At 42.6% G+C, this 20,170-nt stretch overlaps 3 protein-coding genes across 3 annotated transcripts; 2 read left to right on the top strand and 1 right to left on the bottom strand.

Annotated features, from left to right (window-relative positions):
- Positions 1-65: 65 nt before the first annotated feature.
- Positions 66-6,535, bottom strand: LOC124053329 (zinc finger protein 37-like). Its single transcript, XM_046378380.1, has 9 exons — positions 6,206-6,535; positions 5,424-5,626; positions 5,224-5,316; positions 4,999-5,094; positions 4,639-4,749; positions 3,910-4,033; positions 2,666-3,809; positions 2,073-2,125; positions 66-1,551 (listed from the first exon to the last, which is right to left on the bottom strand). The coding sequence occupies exons 1-9, from the start codon at positions 6,237-6,239 to the stop codon at positions 281-283; spliced, it is 3,129 nt and encodes a 1,042-aa protein (XP_046234336.1). The 5' UTR covers positions 6,240-6,535; the 3' UTR covers positions 66-280.
- Positions 6,536-6,689: 154 nt separating this feature from the next.
- On the top strand, positions 6,690-12,155 carry selenoo2 (selenoprotein O2). The gene is made up of 9 exons (XM_046378386.1): positions 6,690-7,342; positions 8,036-8,239; positions 8,324-8,501; positions 8,582-8,712; positions 8,841-9,118; positions 9,267-9,429; positions 9,753-9,938; positions 10,215-10,371; positions 11,065-12,155. The coding sequence occupies exons 1-9, from the start codon at positions 6,909-6,911 to the stop codon at positions 11,215-11,217; spliced, it is 1,884 nt and encodes a 627-aa protein (XP_046234342.1). The 5' UTR covers positions 6,690-6,908; the 3' UTR covers positions 11,218-12,155.
- A 1,435-nt stretch (positions 12,156-13,590) lies between these two features.
- Positions 13,591-19,793, top strand: LOC124053972 (NACHT, LRR and PYD domains-containing protein 12-like). The gene is made up of 11 exons (XM_046379593.1): positions 13,591-14,037; positions 14,134-14,157; positions 14,249-16,001; positions 16,096-16,269; positions 16,458-16,631; positions 16,744-16,917; positions 17,191-17,364; positions 17,563-17,733; positions 17,953-18,126; positions 18,598-18,644; positions 18,965-19,793. The coding sequence occupies exons 1-11, from the start codon at positions 13,767-13,769 to the stop codon at positions 19,555-19,557; spliced, it is 3,729 nt and encodes a 1,242-aa protein (XP_046235549.1). The 5' UTR covers positions 13,591-13,766; the 3' UTR covers positions 19,558-19,793.
- Positions 19,794-20,170: the final 377 nt, after the last annotated feature.

Raw genomic sequence — 20,170 nt, 5'->3', positions numbered from 1 at the left:
TTCATTATTTGAAGATCTTGAGCCAAGGTAGTGAGGGAAAAAAAAACAATGCATATTGAAAAACATTACTCTGCTAAGTGTGCTTTAATCAAAACAACCTGGAAATCAAATGCTTTCAGTATAATGGGGAAAAAAATATTCATTCATGAACCTTGGAACGTGGGTATACTAAATGCAGATCACTGCTATATTCCATCAATAGTAGCTTTTTCCTCAATCTAAACTAATTGCATACACTTTAAACCTTCAAAGTATTTATCTCCTGGTCAGTAATTTCAATTTATTCTGTTAACTTCATGATATGAGTTCGTTGATGCATTTTCAGATTATATGACTGCCTGAATCCCTTGCCACATTCTACACACAGGTACGGTTTTTCCCCCGAATGCGTTCGCTGGTGCCTTTTCAGGCGGTTGGCGCTGAGGAAGCTCTTGTCGCACTCTGTGCAGGAATACGGCCGAACTCCGGTGTGGTAACGCAGGTGGATGGTCAAGTAGCAAGACTGGGTGAATTTCTTGCCGCAGTGAGGGCACTGGAAGGGCTTGTGACCAGTGTGGAAGCGCTCGTGCTTCAGGAGCTCAGCGTGGGAGAAGAAGCCCTTCCCACAGTCGGAGCAGAGGTACGGCCTTTCCCCTGAATGAGTCAGCTCGTGTCTGATCAAAGTTGCCTTATAGACAAAACTCTTGTCGCACTGTGAGCAGCTGAAAACGTTTTCCCTGGTGTGGTAGCGCTCGTGCTTCTTCATGCTCCGTTCCCTCTTGAAGCTCTTACCACAGAAAGAGCACATGAAAGGCATTTCCTCAGAGTGGATCTTCATGTGACTCAGCAACCCACCCTTGTAGAGGAATCCCTTCCCACACTGCATACATGTGTGCGGCCGCTCCTTTTGATGGATGCGTTGATGTGCCGTGAGGGCTGCCCGGTAGGCGAAGCTCTTTCCACAGTTGCAGGTGTGCACCCTTTCCTCTCTGTGAGTCTGAAGGTGCTTGTTGAGGTAGCTGGCACAGCTGAAGGCCAGGTCACAGCGAGGGCATTTGTAAGAACGCTCCACCTTGTCAGCATCCTTGCCGTGGGTCTTCAGGTGTCTCACCAGTGCCGACTTCCACGCAAATGCCCGGCCGCACTCTGAACACAGGTACTCGCCATTCTCCATGTGGGAGTTCTTGTGCTCCCTCTGAGCAACTAGGGATTTGAAAAACTCGCCACAGATCAGGCACTCATACTTGCGCCCAGATTTGTGTGTCTGCTTGTGCCTCTCCAGTGACTGTTTGAAGGAGAACCTCCGTCCGCACTGAGAGCACAGGAAGGGCTGCTCGCCTGTGTGGATGCGCTGGTGGGCTTTTAGTAAGGATTGGAACTTGAAGTTCTTGTCACAGTCTGGACAAGTAAAACGTCCCTCTTCATCTGCGAAGGTCTGAGGAGACAGCTTGTCATCCTCAGTCTCAACAGAGTGAACGTTGTCAACGTGCTGCTCGATTTGTGCTTCTTCAGAGTGGTTGAAGGAGCACTTAGGGCAGGAGAACGCAGCTGAGGAACCATCTGCTACAGAACCTTATAGAAAAACAAAGACATTAGAAACTGGAGCAAAAAAGTAACATGCAAAACTACATGCTTACATTTTGGAATTTCATGTTTATAGGTGCTATTAATGAAGGACCATATAAATCACAAATGTGAAATTACTAATTTCTCCACCATTTGTTCACAATTGAACTTAAATTGCAAACAATTTGTTTAGAGAGATACTGGAAAACCTAAAGATACTCAGTTTACCAAAATACATGACAAAGCAGCAAATGCTCACATATACATTTCAATATTACAATATAGATAGCATATGGCCAAATTATAAAGCCTATCAGAAAATGTACGGACATACAGAACCTGCCAATTATTCACTAAAGGTAAACTTCTGACTCCTTCTTGATGCTAACAACTTATTGAATTGCCTCCTGGGGATACAAATTTTTTTTTGGAACTGGATTGAATTATTGTTGTTTTTTTTTTATCTCTGGTTATGTAATTGTGGCATGAAAGATCAAAAAGTTATATTTATAAAAATGAACACTCACTTTCATGACTGTCCTTTGATGAGACCAAAGATGACCCATAAGAGTGCTCCGTACTGGTTAAGAGAAAGGAAAAACAGTGATGTCCCACCACAGCCATTTTATGCTCTACTGAACATAACATAGCACATTCTGTTTCTATGCACTAAACCTGTGAGAAAATCAGGATTAGGGTTGGAAGAAGATATCAACACACTTGAGTCTTGCAATATCACATTTTGTGATACTGTATCAATACTCAAAAACACTACTGATTTTTAGTTAATCATTTACATGCACAGATTTGTGGCTTTGGTTCATTTTGTGCTGTTTTTAATTCCCCAACAGCTAGATGGCAGTGTTGCAATCTATCTGACTCTTCAACTCCAATGAAACATCAACTGAGCCCAGAGGTAAATCACACAATGCTAGCGTAAGCACAAGCCTATGAAACCATACACTGCCTTGGTTACAATATCATAATATATCGCAACATACTGAATCACAAACTCTGTTTCGTGATACGCATTGTATCGCCAGATTCTTTTCAATAAACAGCCCTAACCAGGGTGACAAAGACAGATCAAAAATAATGAGTGAGGAAAAGACAGTTTTACCAGCTGAAGGATGAAGGCTTCAGCTCTGGAGGGCTCGTCTTAGTGAGCTGCTTCTTTCCTTTAGTTGCCATTCGCTTCTGTAAATTTATCACTTGGATCTTCATGGTAGGTTTGCGTTTGCGCCCACTTGTGCGAACCTTCACCAAGGAAATGACTTTATTGTCAAGTTCAGAGGTTATGCCTTTAGGGTCAGGGACAGGATGTTCACTGCTCTGAACCTCTGCACTCTCCGGCTCCCTATCACCATTATCATCTGCCTGCACCTGGCAGTCAGGTTCAGAAGGCGTAACAGGAGTCTCGTCGGCACTTTCACCACCTACAGCAACCTCTTGGTCATCTTTATGGCTCTCTGTAGGTTTGCCTGCAATGTGACAATCAGTGTGAGACTTCAGGTGTCTTGCAAGTGCCAGCTCCCAGTTGAATTTCTTGTTGCACAGATGGCACGTGTAAACGCCATCTTGCATGTGTGTTTGTTTGTGCTCTGTGCGGGCTGACAAAGAATGGAAGGTCTCCCCGCAGACAGCGCAGTTGTACTTGCGTCCAGTTTTGTGAGTGTTTCTGTGCCTGTCAAGGGACTGCCTGAAAGAGAAGCGGCGACCGCAGTCACTGCAGTGGTGGGGGCGTTCACCAGTGTGGATGACCCTGTGGGCAATTAGAGAAGAGGCAAACTTAAATTTCTTTTTGCACTCCGGGCAGTCATGGGGTCCCAGAGAGATTTTGTGTTGGGAGGACGCTACGTCATCCGAGTTTACTTCTGGAAGGATGATGTTTGTCAAACCACTTCCAGACTTTTCTTGCGTTTCTTCTTCCCTTGCTTCAACAACTTCTTCCTCTTCCCTGGTTGCCTTATCAGGAAGCACCACCAGTGAATCTTCAGCCACTGTGTCAGTGTCTGTTCCTTCACAGCAGTTTTCTCCGATCACCACCTCGATGTCAGTGCTTGTGCCTAATTCAACTTCTGCATAATCTGTCACTGTGATTATTTCAACTGCTACATTGTCCACGAACGATACAGTGTGCGTCTCATCACTGAGGCCTTGCAGTGACTCCAATTGGCTGGGCAGTTCTGTAGGTTTTGTCATTCTGCTAGTGGGAACTGCAGAGAGGGAGGAGAGGATCCTGTCGCCCATGCTAGAAGGTGGAACTGCACAAAGAACGTGAAGGACACATAGTTATTGTCACGGAGTTCTGTCCTCTACACTAACAGTGAAACATGGTAGATGTGGCTATGTGAAGTCACCTACCATGTTGTTCTAAATGGCCAAGGTTTTTGTGGTGCTGGAGCAAATTTAGCAGGTCTGTATGCTCAGAGATTGAATTCACACAATCCTCTAACACAGAGCAGTTCGCTTCAAGCCAGGAAACTGTCTGTAGAAAATGAATGAAATTGGAATTGGCACGAGTTCTCGAGTTGGAAGATTCACCAAAGTATAGCACACTCTACTCTATTTAACATAATAAATATAAAAGTAACCTTTATTGAGCTGACCTCGATTAAAAGTTTATAGCTTGTGAATTATTTGAAATAAAATAACAGAAAATAATTATCTGAGTCATTTTTGAATATATTTTCTGAGACACAGTCATTTGTCACATCTTGCCCACCTTACTGAAATATGTCATATTTGATAATGAAATACTGTGCTGTGTGAAATTTATAAACATCAAATGACTCCTATCAGCTATCAACTGCTTATCACTCCTATTTCACTCGCAAACACTAATGTTCAGCGGCTGCCATTGGTGCGCCACTGTTTTAGTGTCATATGCTACTGAATCATGGCGCATTGCTAGGGTTTGGCAGACATATGGCACATTAAAACCATAATCACAGGAACAAGGAGCCACACCATCAGCCACTTTTCAATTTGCCGCTGTTGCATAACTATAATGCATTCAGCAGTATCACTTCAGTACTATCCTTTCATGGTGAGAAATCTTTCTATCAGAACCATAACACAATGACACCTCACCTGCTCGAGGTCAGGAACTGGCAACAGTTGAGCCAGCCGAAAGAGGAACTCCGAAAACAGCGTCTGCAAATCACTGTCATACTGAGGGCCATACTCAGCAGGGAAGACCTCCTTCGTAAAACCAAAAGAGATTGCATTATAAACTTTTTTACAGTGTCGCTAGTGCAAAACTGAAGTCAGCTAAAGTGTCACATATAATGTTGTAATATCATGTTTCCAAGCACTTTGTTCCACCTGCTAAATTCCACAACCAACTGAATGTGGGCAACTTACAGAACCAAACTTCATACACACTGTAATCTATAATTGCAAGTAACATTTGCTGCTGGATTTGGCGCCACAGAGTTGTAAGTGCCTCACCGTGAAAAAATCTTGTCTCTCTTCAGGATCTTTGAGCAGAGTCTGGATCAGATCAAGAAAGTTAATTGCTACCTCCTCCTCTCCTGATTCTTTCATCTGCAGTGGGGGCAATGATACATAGTACAAGTACAAGTCATTACCGGAGAACTGAATTGGAATTGGTGTGTTATATTCATTACAAACAGCTAAATTAAGCTTAATATAAAACTAGACCCTTAAATCTACCAGAGTGGGATGTTGAGGCTTCATTTTCTCCAGGTGAGACAAAATGAATTCAGGCTCCTGGAGCTGTTCACCTCGGCACAACTCAAGAATATACTGATGAGGAGAAAAAAGCAAACATTGCAACAAAATACTCATGTGTTCAAAACACAGCTCACATATCACAAGATGTCTATCATCACAAAACCTCCCCTGGTACCCACCCTGGCCCTTAATCCCAAATTAAGTTGCATCCTGTGCTTGTACATGAGCAGCTCTGGGACCATGTCCATCATCAAAGAGACATGCTCTGCCACTTTCCAGTAGTTCATGACATCTTGTTTCTTCAGAACCTGCCACATGGATGCTGTCATAAGCTGGAGGGGTGGGACAAGTAGGCGCAACGATGCCAGAGGTAAAGGGTCACCTGAAAAACAGAAGAGAACTCAGACTGAAAAGGGATGCAGCCAGCCTTTAATAAATGTCCCAATTATCCTATATACTGGATACTGGACTGAGAAAAGATCAGCGGTCAAACACATGTATTCTCTGTTCTGTGAAGTAATCTGTTAATACAGATGTTTTTCATTAACTTAATGATAGACAGCATAGAAAACACCACGAATGTGCATATTGCAGAATACTTTTGTTTGTTACGTACAGGAACAGAGGTGTGTGTTGAATGCAACCTTACTAGAAACACTTGAGTGCATGTTCAATAACAACACTGTTGCAAAAACCAAGTCAGATATACTTTCTCCCCGTTTATTTAATTTGCAAGTTATATACACTACTCACATTCATAAGACGGTGTGCATGCAAAACGACATGGAATGCATAATAATACATGTCAAGGTAACGTTTCAGCGAATACGAACTCAGCTTTCTAAGCTAACTTGTAACTATGAGCACGACTAAAAAGTCAACGTCAGCTGAACTACCGCAAAAGGCAAAGTTTTCCAACAAATGCAATTTTAATGGTTCCTTTTTGTAAAAGCGGACAAACCTTTGGAAAGGGCCGCGAAGACGGTGGAGTCCATCTTCTTACACCCAGCGCTGAAGATTTGATTAAGCTAGCTGTTGTTAGCCAGAAAGCTAGCAGCCAGCCACAGTTGACTAGCATTAACTAATAGTAACAGAAAGACAAAAATATGTGGCTGGGCTAGCTTTCAACCAGAACTACAAAACGCCTCCTCTAAATAAGATTAACAATCCAGTTAAATGAGTTAATACTCAAAAAGAGCAGTTATATGCGCTACATAATGTCACTGATTTGTTGTTAGAGACTTCTTCTTCTCTATATTTTACGGCAGATACATCTTTTTTGTCGTTACCGCCACCTGATGGAACTTCTTTGGCCTGCATTCCAAGAGAACTGAAGAATAATGTTCACTGTGTGTGTGTTTCTATGGCTCTTGCTTTTCTTTTAGCTTCACAATAAAAAAATAAATAAATAAAGTTGCTATTTTAGGTTTGCTTGGTGTCTTCTTTTACGTTTTTGTTGAGAGTTTTTTTCTGCAGGTTTCTTTTGTTTTTTTGTGTGTGTGTATTTCAAATTAGTCTGATTACTTTTTAATTTGCGGTCTAAACGTGTCTTAACACGATTTCACTTTTTTAGGCTTTACCCTATTTCTCACACACGTATTAAGGCAAGCGCACCGCCCTGATTATGACTGACTGGGTCGTATTAAACCTGAACGCCAGTCTTCATGGAGCCCTCTCAGAGTGCACCCACGGCCCTGGAGCGCTTACCTTTCAACAACACCGCGCTGAAAAAGCTGCCGGTGGATGAGTCAGATGAGCTCGGGTGCCGGACGGTCCCAGACGCGTGTTTCTCGAGAATCCGTACTCTTCAGCCCCTGATACGCCCGGTCTTCGTGGCCCACTCGCATTCAGCACTGGCTCTGCTCGACTTGACTGTGCAGGATGTGTCCACTGATCCTCTGGGCCCGGAATATCTGAGCGGCTCCAGGCTGCTGCCGGGCTCCGAGCCGGCTGCGCACTGCTACAGCGGACACCAGTTCGGACTGTTTGCGGGACAGCTGGGAGATGGAGCGGTGATGTACCTTGGGGAGGTAGAATCGGGCACCCACGGACGGTGGGAGATTCAGGTGAAAGGAGCAGGAGTCACACCTTACTCCAGGTAATTTTTCTATGTGTGCTGGCAGTTCAGCATCTACACAGCGACAATTTATTTAAATTTTATTTTACCAAGTAAGTATAAGAGAAATCCAGCAGCAGCCAGTCTTTCGTAAGCCTTGCTCACCAGAAACATGTGCATGCATTGAGCCAAGGAGAGCTGCTTAAGAGCTTAACTGTTTGGCACACATCAAATGTATCCCTATTGTTTAACAAGTTTGTGCACAGTAGGACACATTAACTTTTCCGAGGTGATTTGATAGTGTTCTTGACTTAAACATAGCCTAGAGTACATCTCACCAGTCTCACTTCATTTCCTAATATCAATCTCTAATATCAGCACTACAGCAGTCTGTCATTGGAGGATTGGCAGGAAAATCTAGTGAGTGAGCACAGTGAGCAAACTCCACCCACTGAAAAGGCCTCTGTGAGATGTTGTTGAAAGCTACAATAATTTACTCAAAAAATGAGTAAGTACATAATGTTATTCAACATTCCAACAGCAGCAGGGACCAATGAGTCCTTAAATCTGTTGATTCTGCATTTTGCATGTTTGCAACCAAATGGGAGCAACCCGCACTCACTGAGCAAAGGGTGACAACATTTTTTGTAGCAGTGAACAAGATTCAAGATTCAATAATCAGAGTTGAAAATACCAAACAAATCAGCACGATGAACACAGAACACATGCCCACAGAGATGGTGATGGCAGGAAGGTGCTTCGCTCCAGTATCAGAGAGTTCCTGTGCAGCGAGGCCATGGCCACCCTGGGGATACCCAGCACCCGTGCAGCTTCCCTCGTGACCTCTGACCTCTATGTCAGCAGAGACCCACTCCATAGCGGCAGGCGCATTCCTGAGCGCTGCTCAGTCGTCCTGCGTCTCGCCCCGTCCTTCATCAGGTAGGGAACCATTTCAAGAGTTTGATCATATAGTGCTCCATCTGAACACATATTAACATTGTATTATGTTTCTCCTCGTTTTAGGTTTGGATCTTTTGAGATCTTTCTGGGTCGTGATGATTTTTCAGGCCTGCAAGGTCCCAGTGCAGGGCGACATGACATTCGCGCTCAGCTACTGGATTATGTCATTGAGACTTTTTATCCTTGCATCCAGCAGACTCATAGCAACCGCAGAGAGAGGAACATGGCTTTTTTCAGAGAGGCATGTATCATAAACTGAGTGTTAACGATGATAAGCGATTGGTTCATTTCATGCCGGCGTTTTGACTTGTTTGTTGTCAGGTGATGATGCGAACTGCTAAGCTGGTGGCCCAGTGGCAGTGTGTTGGGTTTTGTCATGGCGTCCTCAACACAGACAACATGAGTATCTTGGGTCTTACTCTGGATTATGGCCCCTTTGGTTTCATGGACAGGTAGGGTGCTGAAAATGCAAGTCTGTATATAATTCAGTTCAGCATCAATTTTTTTTTTTTTTGACATACAGTAAAAATATTTCATGTCATTGTGTGTTTTCATGAAAACTCCTACATCTGTGTTTCAGATTTGATCCAGATTTTGTTTGCAACGCCTCGGACAAAAGAGGACGCTACTCATACCAAGCCCAGCCTTCTGTGTGTCGCTGGAACTTGGCTCGCCTGGCGGAAGCACTGGGCTCTGAGCTGGATGCTGCTCGGGCAGGAGCTGTCCTAGATGAATTCATGCCCACATACGAAGCCCTTTACCTGTGCATCATGAGGAAAAAGCTGGGCCTCGTGAGAAAAGAAGAGGCACAGGACAGGGAGCTCATATCAGACCTGCTGCATCTCATGCACAACACTGGTACACAGACTCTTCAAAGAAAACTTTGGTTAGAAAGATTAATTTTACATGTGTTTTGGTAACGTGAGAATCCTTGAAGACATGACTGAGCCTTCAGTATATATTCTGTTTAGTTGTTGCAATCTTGTAATTGTAATTGCATTTCCAGGAGCAGATTTCACCAACACCTTCCGCCTGCTGAGCCGTGTCCCCTGGCCTGAGGAGGGTGACAGTGAGGAGGCCACAGTGGGGTCAGTCGTGGACCTCATCCTAAAGCAATGCGCCTCTATTGAGGAGCTAAAGGTGGATAATAAGCCGACTATGGAGGACCGGTGAGGGAGTGTATGGTGGTTGGATCCGTGTGTGTTCCTTCATAGAGCAGTTATAATGACAACGTAAATTCTCCAGCTGTCCCACCATATACTCCCATTGAACATACATTTAAAAAGAACTGTGCAGAATACTACTTATAAAATTATTAAATCTCTCCTGTCATTTTTTTCTTTTATATGCTAGCAATTTGGGGATAAAACTTTCCAGGACAATATGTGAGTTACATGTGTGTGTTGTAGCACTTGGTAGGATTGTGCTGAGGCTGTAGTGGGTGGATTTGCTCTCACATTTTTCTTACTTTTAGCATTTTCTTCATTTTTAGTGAATTGGCCATGATTCTGTCCATGGCACAAACCAACCCAGTCATGTTTGGCATGGTGGCAGACACGCCAGGCGTGTCCCAGCAACTTGAACGGATGGGCCGGCAAAAGGAGCTGCATCAGACAGATCAGGATGAGCTTAAGAAAAAGCAGCGCGATGACTGGATACGCTGGGTTAGCCGATACAGGTGAGTATTGTGAAAATATCGCGATTGGGTGTGAACGCAGAATCCTCAAAACGCTCAGTCGTTCACAAGCAAGGATGGTGATTTGATTGTGTTTTTATTCATGTTTTACAATGTCCCAGCTTTATGGAATCAGGGTTCATATGTGTGATTGCAGAATATGTGCACATATTGCATAACATTTTCATTAATGAACATGTAATTTGATTTCCAAATAAGATAAATTATCACATTTTCTTGTCTCTTTCAAACAACTTCCATGGTACTAAAATCTCCCAGGAGGCGTTTAACCAGGGACTGTGATGATGCGAGGGACTTGTCTCTCATCAAAAAGGAAAGGCTCAGTGTGATGAACAACACCAACCCCCGTGTCATCTTACGCAACTATATCGCCCAGAATGCAATTCAGGCTGCAGAAAAGGGAGATTTCTCTGAGGTCAGGACCTACTTTTTTGTTTTTTCACTTTTTCAAAATCATCTTTCTGAATTTGCTATTTTCAGTAATGAGGTATGGTGCATGGGTACATAAATAATTGCATGGTTTTATGAGGATCTGGAAGTAGCACCAGCTGCTGATGCTAGTGTTGCTTGTGTGGACTGATTCTCTCATGAAAATTTGCAATCACATGTCAATTAATCTGAGCTGGCCACTAGGGGGAGACAACTACAACTACAGATAAGAAGAAGAATCCGCTTTTACTGACAGTATATACATTTTTACATACACACACTGAATTTGTCTTCTGCATTTGACTCATCCTTAGTTGAACACACACATGCAACATCCAGCAAATTACACACAGTGAAACACACAAGAGCAGTGGGCAGCATCAAGCGCCCAGGGAGCAAATTGGGGGTTAAGTGCCTTGTTCAAGGGCACATCAGCCAGCTGATGGAGTGGGGGAGCATTTGTCACATTAATCACTCCACCACACCTAAATTTTTCATGCCCGTCCGGTGGGGGAATCAAACCGGTGACCCTCCAATCACAAGCCACTTCTCCAACCTCTAGGCCACGGCAGAGATACAGAGATGTGTGTTACTGTGGGACCAACAGCTGCTTTCATGGAATTTCAAATCCTATTTTTGCATCAAGGATTAATCTTATCTTCATGTCCTTGTCCTGCAGGTCAACAGGGTCCTCCAAATTCTGGAAAAACCATATTCTGATGCATTTGAGCTTGAAACTTTGGATGAACATAATGCCAGTGAACTGATGGTTTCCTATGACAGGAAACCACCTGCCTGGGCACAAGGAATTTGTATCACCTGATCCTCGTAGATCCTCCCAAACAGGTCCAGGAGAGAGGTCTGTATCCACTGGTGGACCACACAGGCCTACTGATACTGCTGCTGCTCCTCTCCAGTTCCATCTCAGACTTTCTTTCCTGGTCCCTAAAGGGAGGATGTGATGTAACCCAGTGTGTTACAGTGTTCATCAGAATCAGATCAATGTTTGTGTGATCATGTTTTCAGTGCACCTTTTAAAGGTGTCAACAATGATACAGTACCATTATAGTAAAGCAACAGCATATGATAAATAACAGTATAATTTGGCCATGCTACTGAAGTTACACAATTATAGACAAAAGACACACTTCTCTATGGAGCTGTTTTTCAGTGTCTGACTTCACAAATGCTCTAATGCAAAAATGGGCAAAAATTCCCACAGAAACACACCAAATTCTTGTGGAAAGCCTTCCCAGCATTCTAAGCTGTCTGTGCACTTAGAATGCGATATAACTACAGTCTTGTTGGTATAATGTTCAGGTGGTACCATCCAGAGAAGTAATCAATATATTTGCTGATGAAATATGACGACTCAGATGACCAGTCACATAATGACCTGTCTGGGTCTGAAGCACCAGGAACACACTGACAAATGTGACAAATGTGATTACAAACACGAGCGATTCAAAATATTTTTGAAACCTACTGCAGACGGAATAGATGGAATGACTGTTGGCACTCTGTTTCTGACAGTTTCTCTAAGTTTAAATAAGATAATTACATGTTGTTCACTACAATGTATGTTCATTAATTTTCAGGTTTTGTCTGATTTGACATTAGATAGTCAATTAGCTCAGTATCTTTCAGGCCTTAAAAATTCTGAGAGAAATACTTAAACCAACAATCAAATTACTTGTATTTAACAATCTTTTCCTGTATTGGTGATACCCCAGATTTTGAATTTTGTCATTCATCAACTATATTACAGTGTTTCACAATCATTTACACACTGTTTGTGGCTCATTTTCTCAAAATTCACACTCACACTCAACATAAAACACCACAATGAATATCTACTAATATATATATTAGTAAGTTTATGTCTTTTGCATTTTAACAATGCAGTTGTAAAAGATTTTTACAGTAATGTTTATCTGCTGGAGCCTATCCCAGCTGACTATGGGTGAGAGGCAGGGTACACCCTGGACTGGTCACACACCTAGGTGCAATGTAGAGTAGCCAGTTAACCTAATGTGCATGTTTTTGGTATTGCGGGAGGAAGCCGGAGTACCCGGAGAAAACCCACGCAGGCACAGGGAGAACATGCAAACTCCACATAGAAGGGCCCAGACCGGGATTCGAACCTGGAACCCTCTTGCTATGAGGCGACAGTGCTAACCACTGCACCACCATGCCGCCCGTAATAAAAACATTTCTATTTTATTTTCTCCAAAATGCAGGGTTTTGGAACACTTTTCTGTAATTATTTTTTCAAAACTCTAAACACAAGAAGACAAAAACATGCAAAAAAAAAGGGATTTAGGCTTCATCCTGCAACCTATTTTGTTCTGGCTATAGTACCTCATCTTGATCACAAAAGCGATGTCCACTCTGAGAAAGAATCTTCTGGGGAGAAGGATCCAGCCCTGTCTCATTGGAGACAGCTGCTCTTGCTTTCACTGCTTGATCTCTAGCTATTGCTTCATCAATGACCTCAACAAGAGCGCTAATCTGTGGCTTTTTATAGTGCCAGTGCCCCGATCTCAAAGTGAACAAATACTGTGATGTACACAACCCACTTTAGGATGCCACCCGAGAGACTTATTTTATCCAATAGTTACTAGTGTAACCTGTGACAAACCTTTAATTGAAGTAACGAGTAAGTAAGCTAATTAATATTATGGTGCACAAGTTGATATGTCTGAATCACCACTGTGTTGTATTGGTCATGTACTTCTTTTATATACATTTAATTGGCTACTATTAGTATAACCATGGTGGCAGTTAGCTATAGCTACTTGTTCTCTTATGATGCCATGGAAGCTCTTCAAAGAGGTTTTATGGAAGTACACGTGTTAGTATCAATAGACTTTGCACTGGTGACAGTAAGTGTTCAATGTACCTACATACTGGAAACATTGCACAAAAGCCTGCTGCAGTACATCTTGAAAGTGAAACAAAGTATGTTGTATAATGTGCTACCCAGTGTCTATTTTTTCAAACTCACAGTTCTCTTACTTTCACTATTATGCTTTTCAAAAGTGGCCCCTATACCTGCCTATCGCCCACTTGACTGGACTGGCTCAACTTGTTTTGTCATGTATACTATGCAAACAAATACTGAATCCTGATAAGAAGGGCAGGAACAATGCATTTACGGCAAAACAGCATTGTATAGCCTGTGCAGTGACAACGCACTCTATGATGACTGTATGCCTGTAAATCTTCAGTGAACTCAGCAGGAAGTGAGAGGACGACAGCTTTGCCAGACTACATCAGCTCAAAACTGAAACTGTTGCTTTCTTTGAACCTTGCTTTGGCCAGATGATGAACGCGGAACTACACCAGTGTTAGATCACATGACAAGCTCGGAGAACAGACATGGCCAGTGTCCCAGAGATCCTCTTGGACATTTTGGAGCAGCTTGTTGATAAGGAGCTCAGGACTTTCCATTGGTTCCTTTACAGTAATGTTCTTGAAGGATTCCCTCATATTCCAAAGTCTAAGGTGGATGGAGTGGACAGGCCGGGCACTGTGGACCTTTTGTTGCAGACATATGGCTATGACGATGCTACTAACATTACAGTGGATATACTCATGAGGATGAAACTTAAACTGTGGGCTGAAACACTGAAGAAGAACTATGATAAAGGTAAAATGTGTTTTAAAAATATTAAGATTTGACTGTTTGCAAGATGAAGGAGTTTAGCCACTTAACAGTTATCTCTTCTCTTTGTTTCTTTATCAGTTCCAAGTAATCGAGAAGGCAAAGGTATGAGGAAATGATACCCACGTACAGAGTCATGTTAACATGTTCAAATTCATATACAGACACAAGATTATTTCATTTATTTTTTGAACAGAAAGTGACCACCATGCAATCCAAGAAAAACTGAAATCCACTCTGAAGGATAAGTACCAAAACATTTATGAGGGGAATGCAGATGAAGGAGATACTGTCTACCTGAAAAAAATCTACACTGAGCTCCACATTATCGAAGGGGCTTGGGGAGGCTTCAGCGAGGAGCATGAGATCAGACAGCAAAGGTCCAATCACATAATGACAGAGGAAACCTCTGTTAAAGCTAGCAACATTTTCAAAACAAAACCCGGGCAAGAGAAACGAATCCGAACTGTGCTTACTCAGGGTATCCCCGGAGTGGGTAAAACTGTCTGTGCACAGAAGTTTACCCTGAGCTGGGCAGAAGGAGAGGAAAATCAGGACATCAGTTTCCTCTTCCCGCTTCCTTTCCGCGAGTTGAATCCTAACATCGGAGAGAAGGACTATAGTCTAATGCAACTGCTCCATCAGTTCTTCCCTGAGATGAAACCCCTTGAGACACTGGGAGCAGGATGCAAAGTCCTCTTCATTTTTGACGGCCTGGATGAGACTCTACTTCCATTGAGCTTCAAGCACAACAAGGTCTTAAGAGATGAAACAGAGCCAGCCTCGCTTGATGTCATAATCACTAACCTGATCACAGGGGATCTGCTCGGCAACAGTCTCATCTGGATCACATCCAGACCTGCAGCAGCTAGCCGGATCCCTCGAAAGCACATCCACCTATGGACAGAGGTGAAGGGTTTTGCTAATGAACAGAGGGAGGAATACTTCAAGAGGGCTTTACGTGATGATAACCTTGCCATCAGGATCATCAACCATGTAAAGTCATCAAGAAGCCTCTACATCATGTGTCAGATACCAGTTTTCTGCTGGATCACAGTCACTGTAATGAAGAAAATGTTGCGTAACAATGTGACAGGGAACATACCCAACACCCTGACTGAGATGTACGCATATCTCCTTCTATGCCAGACAGACAGGATGATAGAAGGGCACTACCCCATGGAAAGCAGCAATGTTGTTTTGAAGCTAGCAGAGCTGGCATTCCGTCAGCTAGAAAAAGGCAAATTGCTCTTCTATGAGGCTGACTTGAAAGAGTGTGGCATGGATGTCAAAGAGGCAACCGTCTACTCAGGAGTTTGCACAGAGGTCTTTGTGATGGAGGGCAGAAGGAGAAGAGAAATTTTTAGTTTTGTGCACTTAACCATACAGGAGTTTCTGGCAGCTGTGTATGTACATCACTCCTACATGCAAAGAAAGGAAAATGTTTTTCTTGGCTACATGAAAAGGATGTATACAACATGGCTCCCCAAATGTGTCTTCAGTTTTCACAAGACTGCTATTGAAAAGGCCTTGCAGAGTCCAGATGGCCACTGGGACCTCTTTCTTCGCTTTCTCCTGGGACTTTCGCTGAAGTCGAACCAGGAGCTCTTGGGGCGAATACTGCATTTGGAAGAGGAAGGAGAGGAGGATGTGATGAGAACCATCCAGTTTATCAAGGACAAGATTAAAGAGGAACCAGAGGCCAAACTCAACTTGTTCCACTGTCTAAGCGAGCTCAAAGAGGAGTCTCTGGTGCAAGAGGTCCAGAGCTTTGTGAGTTCTGGAAGGCTTGCAGCCAAAAAGCTGTCTCCGGTCCAGTGGTCTGCTCTCACATTTGAACTGATGACATCAGAGTCAACAGAGCAGGAGTTCGACTTGAAAAAGTACATAAAATCAGAGGAAGGGTTACTGAAGCTGCTGACTGTCATTACTTCCTCCACACGTGCTCTGTGAGTTGACCCATATTGTAATAGTCTTCTTCTTGCGTGTTGGTTTGAGTTTAAGTCTAAGCCTCAAACAAACTGCTTCTCTATCATTTTCCAGGCTAAATCGCTGCAACCTCACTGAGAACTGCTGTGAAGCTTTGGCCACTGCACTGAGCTCAACCTCTTCTCACGTGACAGAGCTGGACCTGAGTGACAACAACTTGAAGGACTCTGGAGTGAAGCTTCTGTGTGCTGGTTTTGGGAGTCCACATTGTAAACTAAAGAGTTTAAGGTATGTAACAATTGTTAACAGTTTCTTTAGAAACCAAACAATGAGCAATTTCTATTTCTTGTGGTTGAAAGACTTGTTGTTTAGGTTTATTGCTGTTTGCAGTCATTCTTACTCTTTAATCACATGCAATCCACTTGCTATTTTTCAGGTAAGAATATTAAAAATGCTTTCTTTTCTTTTTTGCTAAGACTACATAACTGTAAACTGGGAGGAGATTGCTGTGAAGTACTAGCTTTTGCTCTCAGTACAGAGCATACACAACTTACAGAACTGGACCTGAGTGCTAATGACTTCCAGGAAGCAGGGGTGAAGGCTCTGTGTGTGGGACTGTGCAGCCAACACTGCAAACTAGAAAGAGTGAGGTTAGACCTTCTTCTTTTTGACAAACCTAAACTACTAGCTTCAACTTGAATTTAATCACTATAAATGTTTTTTATAGAGAAAAAATCCATATGTTTTGGTGAATTCTTGCAGTTTGAATCGGTGCAAGCTGAAAGAGAATTGCTGTGCAGATTTGGCCACAGTTCTGAGTTCAGGAACATCTCAGCTGAAATCTCTTGACCTGACAAACAACAGCTTGAAGGACTCTGGTGTATCACTGCTTATCGCTGGACTGAGGAATCCACACTGTAAACTGGAAAAGCTAAGGTCAGTGCAATCCTCAAATCAAGATCTTGACAACTAGTATAAGGACTGTCAGGTTAATGTGGCAAACACAATCACTATTTTCAACTAATCACTCTGATGAACCCATCACACGCATACCAATCAAGTTCAAAGTGACTAGCTGATAAAGTTATCAACTAGCTGATAAACATAATGGAGCACAGAACAGCTAAAGGAACTGATATTTCCCTCATGAGTTAGTGGAGAGAAGAATGAATGCTACTGTTTCATTTAAAATTTTCTTCCATTTGTCAGGCTCAGCTGGTGTGGCCTTACACAGAAATGTTGCGGTCACATTGGTTCAGCTCTCAGCTCTGACTTTGGCAACCTCATTGACCTGGATCTGAGTGGAAACAGCCTGCAGGGTCCAGACATGCAGCTGCTGTGTGCTGGATTGAGAAGTCCACACTGTAAACTGGGGACATTAAGGTCACTCACACAGACTCACAGAAGTAGTATATATCTACTTAAATGGCACAGCTCTACATGCGCTGTCAGTGTTTTCAAGTAAAAGCCCAAGCCATTTTCATGAAAACAAATATAAGATCATTTCAACTCCAGCAAAGCGCAGTTCATTTTAAACTTTGTTGTTGTACTGACTGAAACAAAACATATCCTAACCTGCAGGTTAAATGAGTGCAAGCTCCAGAAATGCTGTGCTGATTTGGCCTCAGTCCTCAGCTGTGACACGTCTCACCTGAAGGAGCTTGATCTGAGTAGGAATGACCTACAGGACTCAGAAGTTAAACTGCTTTCTGCTGGACTGGCGAGCACACATTGTACATTGGAGACGTTAATGTAAGACGGCTTTACATTCAAAATAAGAGTCTTTGATATACAAAAAGAATTTCAGCACGACAAAGACACAGAAACATCCAAATTTAAGGTGTAAAAGTAAACACTAACATATTGGTTTATACATTTTCAGTTTTATTTTTGGAAGATATTTATCAAATTCATTTACGTAACGTAAGCAAATACTGTGTTTTTGGATATGAATACCCTGTCTCCACACAGGCTGTCGTTCTGTGGAGTCACCCAGAAAGGCTGCATTTATTTGGCTTCAGCGCTGAGCTCCAATCCTTCTCACCTGAGGCAGCTGGACCTCAGCTACAACTACCTGCAGGACTCTGGAGTGAAGCTGATCTCTCTTCGCAGAAACGATCCGCTGTGTAAACTGGAAGAACTATGGTATAACCGTCTGTCACAGCTAATGATTTACTGTCTTTTAAATCACTCCTGGCAAAAAAATCCAAAAATAAAGAGAGAAAATAGAATAAAGAAAAAGCTTGAAAATTGAGAGTAAAAAACCTATTTATTATTATACTACATATCTTGTGAAGATGGGTATTCCCAAGAATATGAAACACGTCTTGTGATTTAACATTTCATTTAACCAAGTTCCCTTTAGAGTGATGCTTGTTGGCACACATGTGACAAAGTTAGTTTCAGAGCAGAAGCACATGTCTGCACACATGATAAAGTGCAGGGGAGGGAAGGGAAGTAGGGAGCGTCTTGTTGACATGCTTAACAGGCACATATAATATTTTTTTGTATACATTTAAAAAACAAATAACATGTACAGTGTGGTTTCATAAGCTATAAAGCAAAATGTGGATATTAATGATTAACATTTATATATAAACCCTCTTGTCTTGTCAGTGTGGACAATAATGCCGAGTGCTTCTTGACATCGACACTGAAAAACTGTAAGCCACTGCATTTTCTATTTATATTATTTCTATTCACTTTTATTTTTACCAAATTTTAACCAATGGGCAGTATCTGTATTATATTTTTAAATTCCTCTGTTTCAGCAGTCAGTATTGATTGTGTGCATATATAAATGACTCATGCGTACTGCAATCTTCCACTTTGTCACTTTTTTTCTCTGACATGTCCAACAGATGGCAGCAGAGAAGTTCATTTATCACAGGCAGCTGTGCCGCTCTGATCTAGTTTCCCCAAATCATTTCTCTTTCTGAAAGAAAACTGAAATAGTCATATCTGTTTTTTGTTTTTTTTACAGATGCATGTGCACTGACATTGGATGCAAACACTGCTGCCAAGTCTCTCTTTCTACACAACAGTGGAAAGCAGGTGACATGGGTCAGGGAGAGACAGCAGTACCCAGACCATCCCGACAGATTCGAGAGTGTATCCCAGGTGTTGTGTCAACAAGGCCTCACCCAACGCCACTACTGGGAGGTGGAGTGGCGAGGGCGCTGGGTGGATGTCGCCGTGGCCATGAGTGGCATCCGTCGGAGGGCAAGCTCTCATCTCTGTGGGTTTGGAGACACAGAGCAGTCCTGGTCTCTTTACTGTTCTGAGGATCACTACAGTGCTCAGCACGACCACCAGCCAGTGGAAATACCAGCTCCTCCGTCTCGCTCCCACAAGGTCGGAGTGTATCTGGACTGGCCAGGCGGCACCCTGTCCTTTTACAGTGTATCCTCTGGGACCCTCAGCCATCTTCACACTTTCTATAGCACCTTTACTGAGCCACTGTACCCTGGGTTTGGGATGGAGGAGGATGACTGCTCTGTAACCATATGTACAGTGGAGGGTTTGCCACAACTCATTTCTCGGTCAGCTAGTGCAGAAAGATTAGAGCATTTTTGAGTGCAGGTCGGTTTGGGAAATTTGAATTTTAAGTATGAATGGGTGGTGTTAATGGGTGATTTTAAGAAAATTGTGTTCTTCGGTTCTTTGAGGGTAGGAGCAATGCTGGTGAATGATATGTGATGTATAGAAAAAAAAGAAAATTCAGAATTGTCACCTGGGCTATCAAGATTTTCAATTTTAAACCTACGTGATAGATTTTGATAGATTATGTTATTAAAAAGGTTTCTGTGAAACAGCTGTAAACTGCTATTTATCTTCCATTCTGCACAAAAATGTACAAAATTAGTACACACTGGTACATACTGTTTGTCACAAAGGAAATGCTGCATGAGAAAAGTCAAAACTCCTACAGCATTCTACAGCCATGCTTGCAGCTGCCCAAAAACTGTAAATTAATAGGATTATAATATCACTGCAAAGATAACAGAAAAAGACACACACGTCCAGAAGCAGTCTGAGAAAGAGCTGTGTGCTTGAAATGTCATGCAGGATGAAATGAAAGGTCTCTCAATTGGACCTTTTTGGTAATTGAATCTCTCTTGTCTTCAACCCTTAACATCACTGTCCACGATGGGTACATCTGATTATAATGATGTTTATGTACTCCTAC

Source organism: Scatophagus argus, chromosome 22 (genome assembly GCF_020382885.2).
Source record: "Scatophagus argus isolate fScaArg1 chromosome 22, fScaArg1.pri, whole genome shotgun sequence".
Classification (NCBI taxonomy): Eukaryota; Metazoa; Chordata; class Actinopteri; family Scatophagidae; genus Scatophagus; species Scatophagus argus.
The sequence above is the reverse complement of the archived record's forward strand: the minus strand, read 5'-3'. Positions and strand labels throughout refer to the sequence as shown.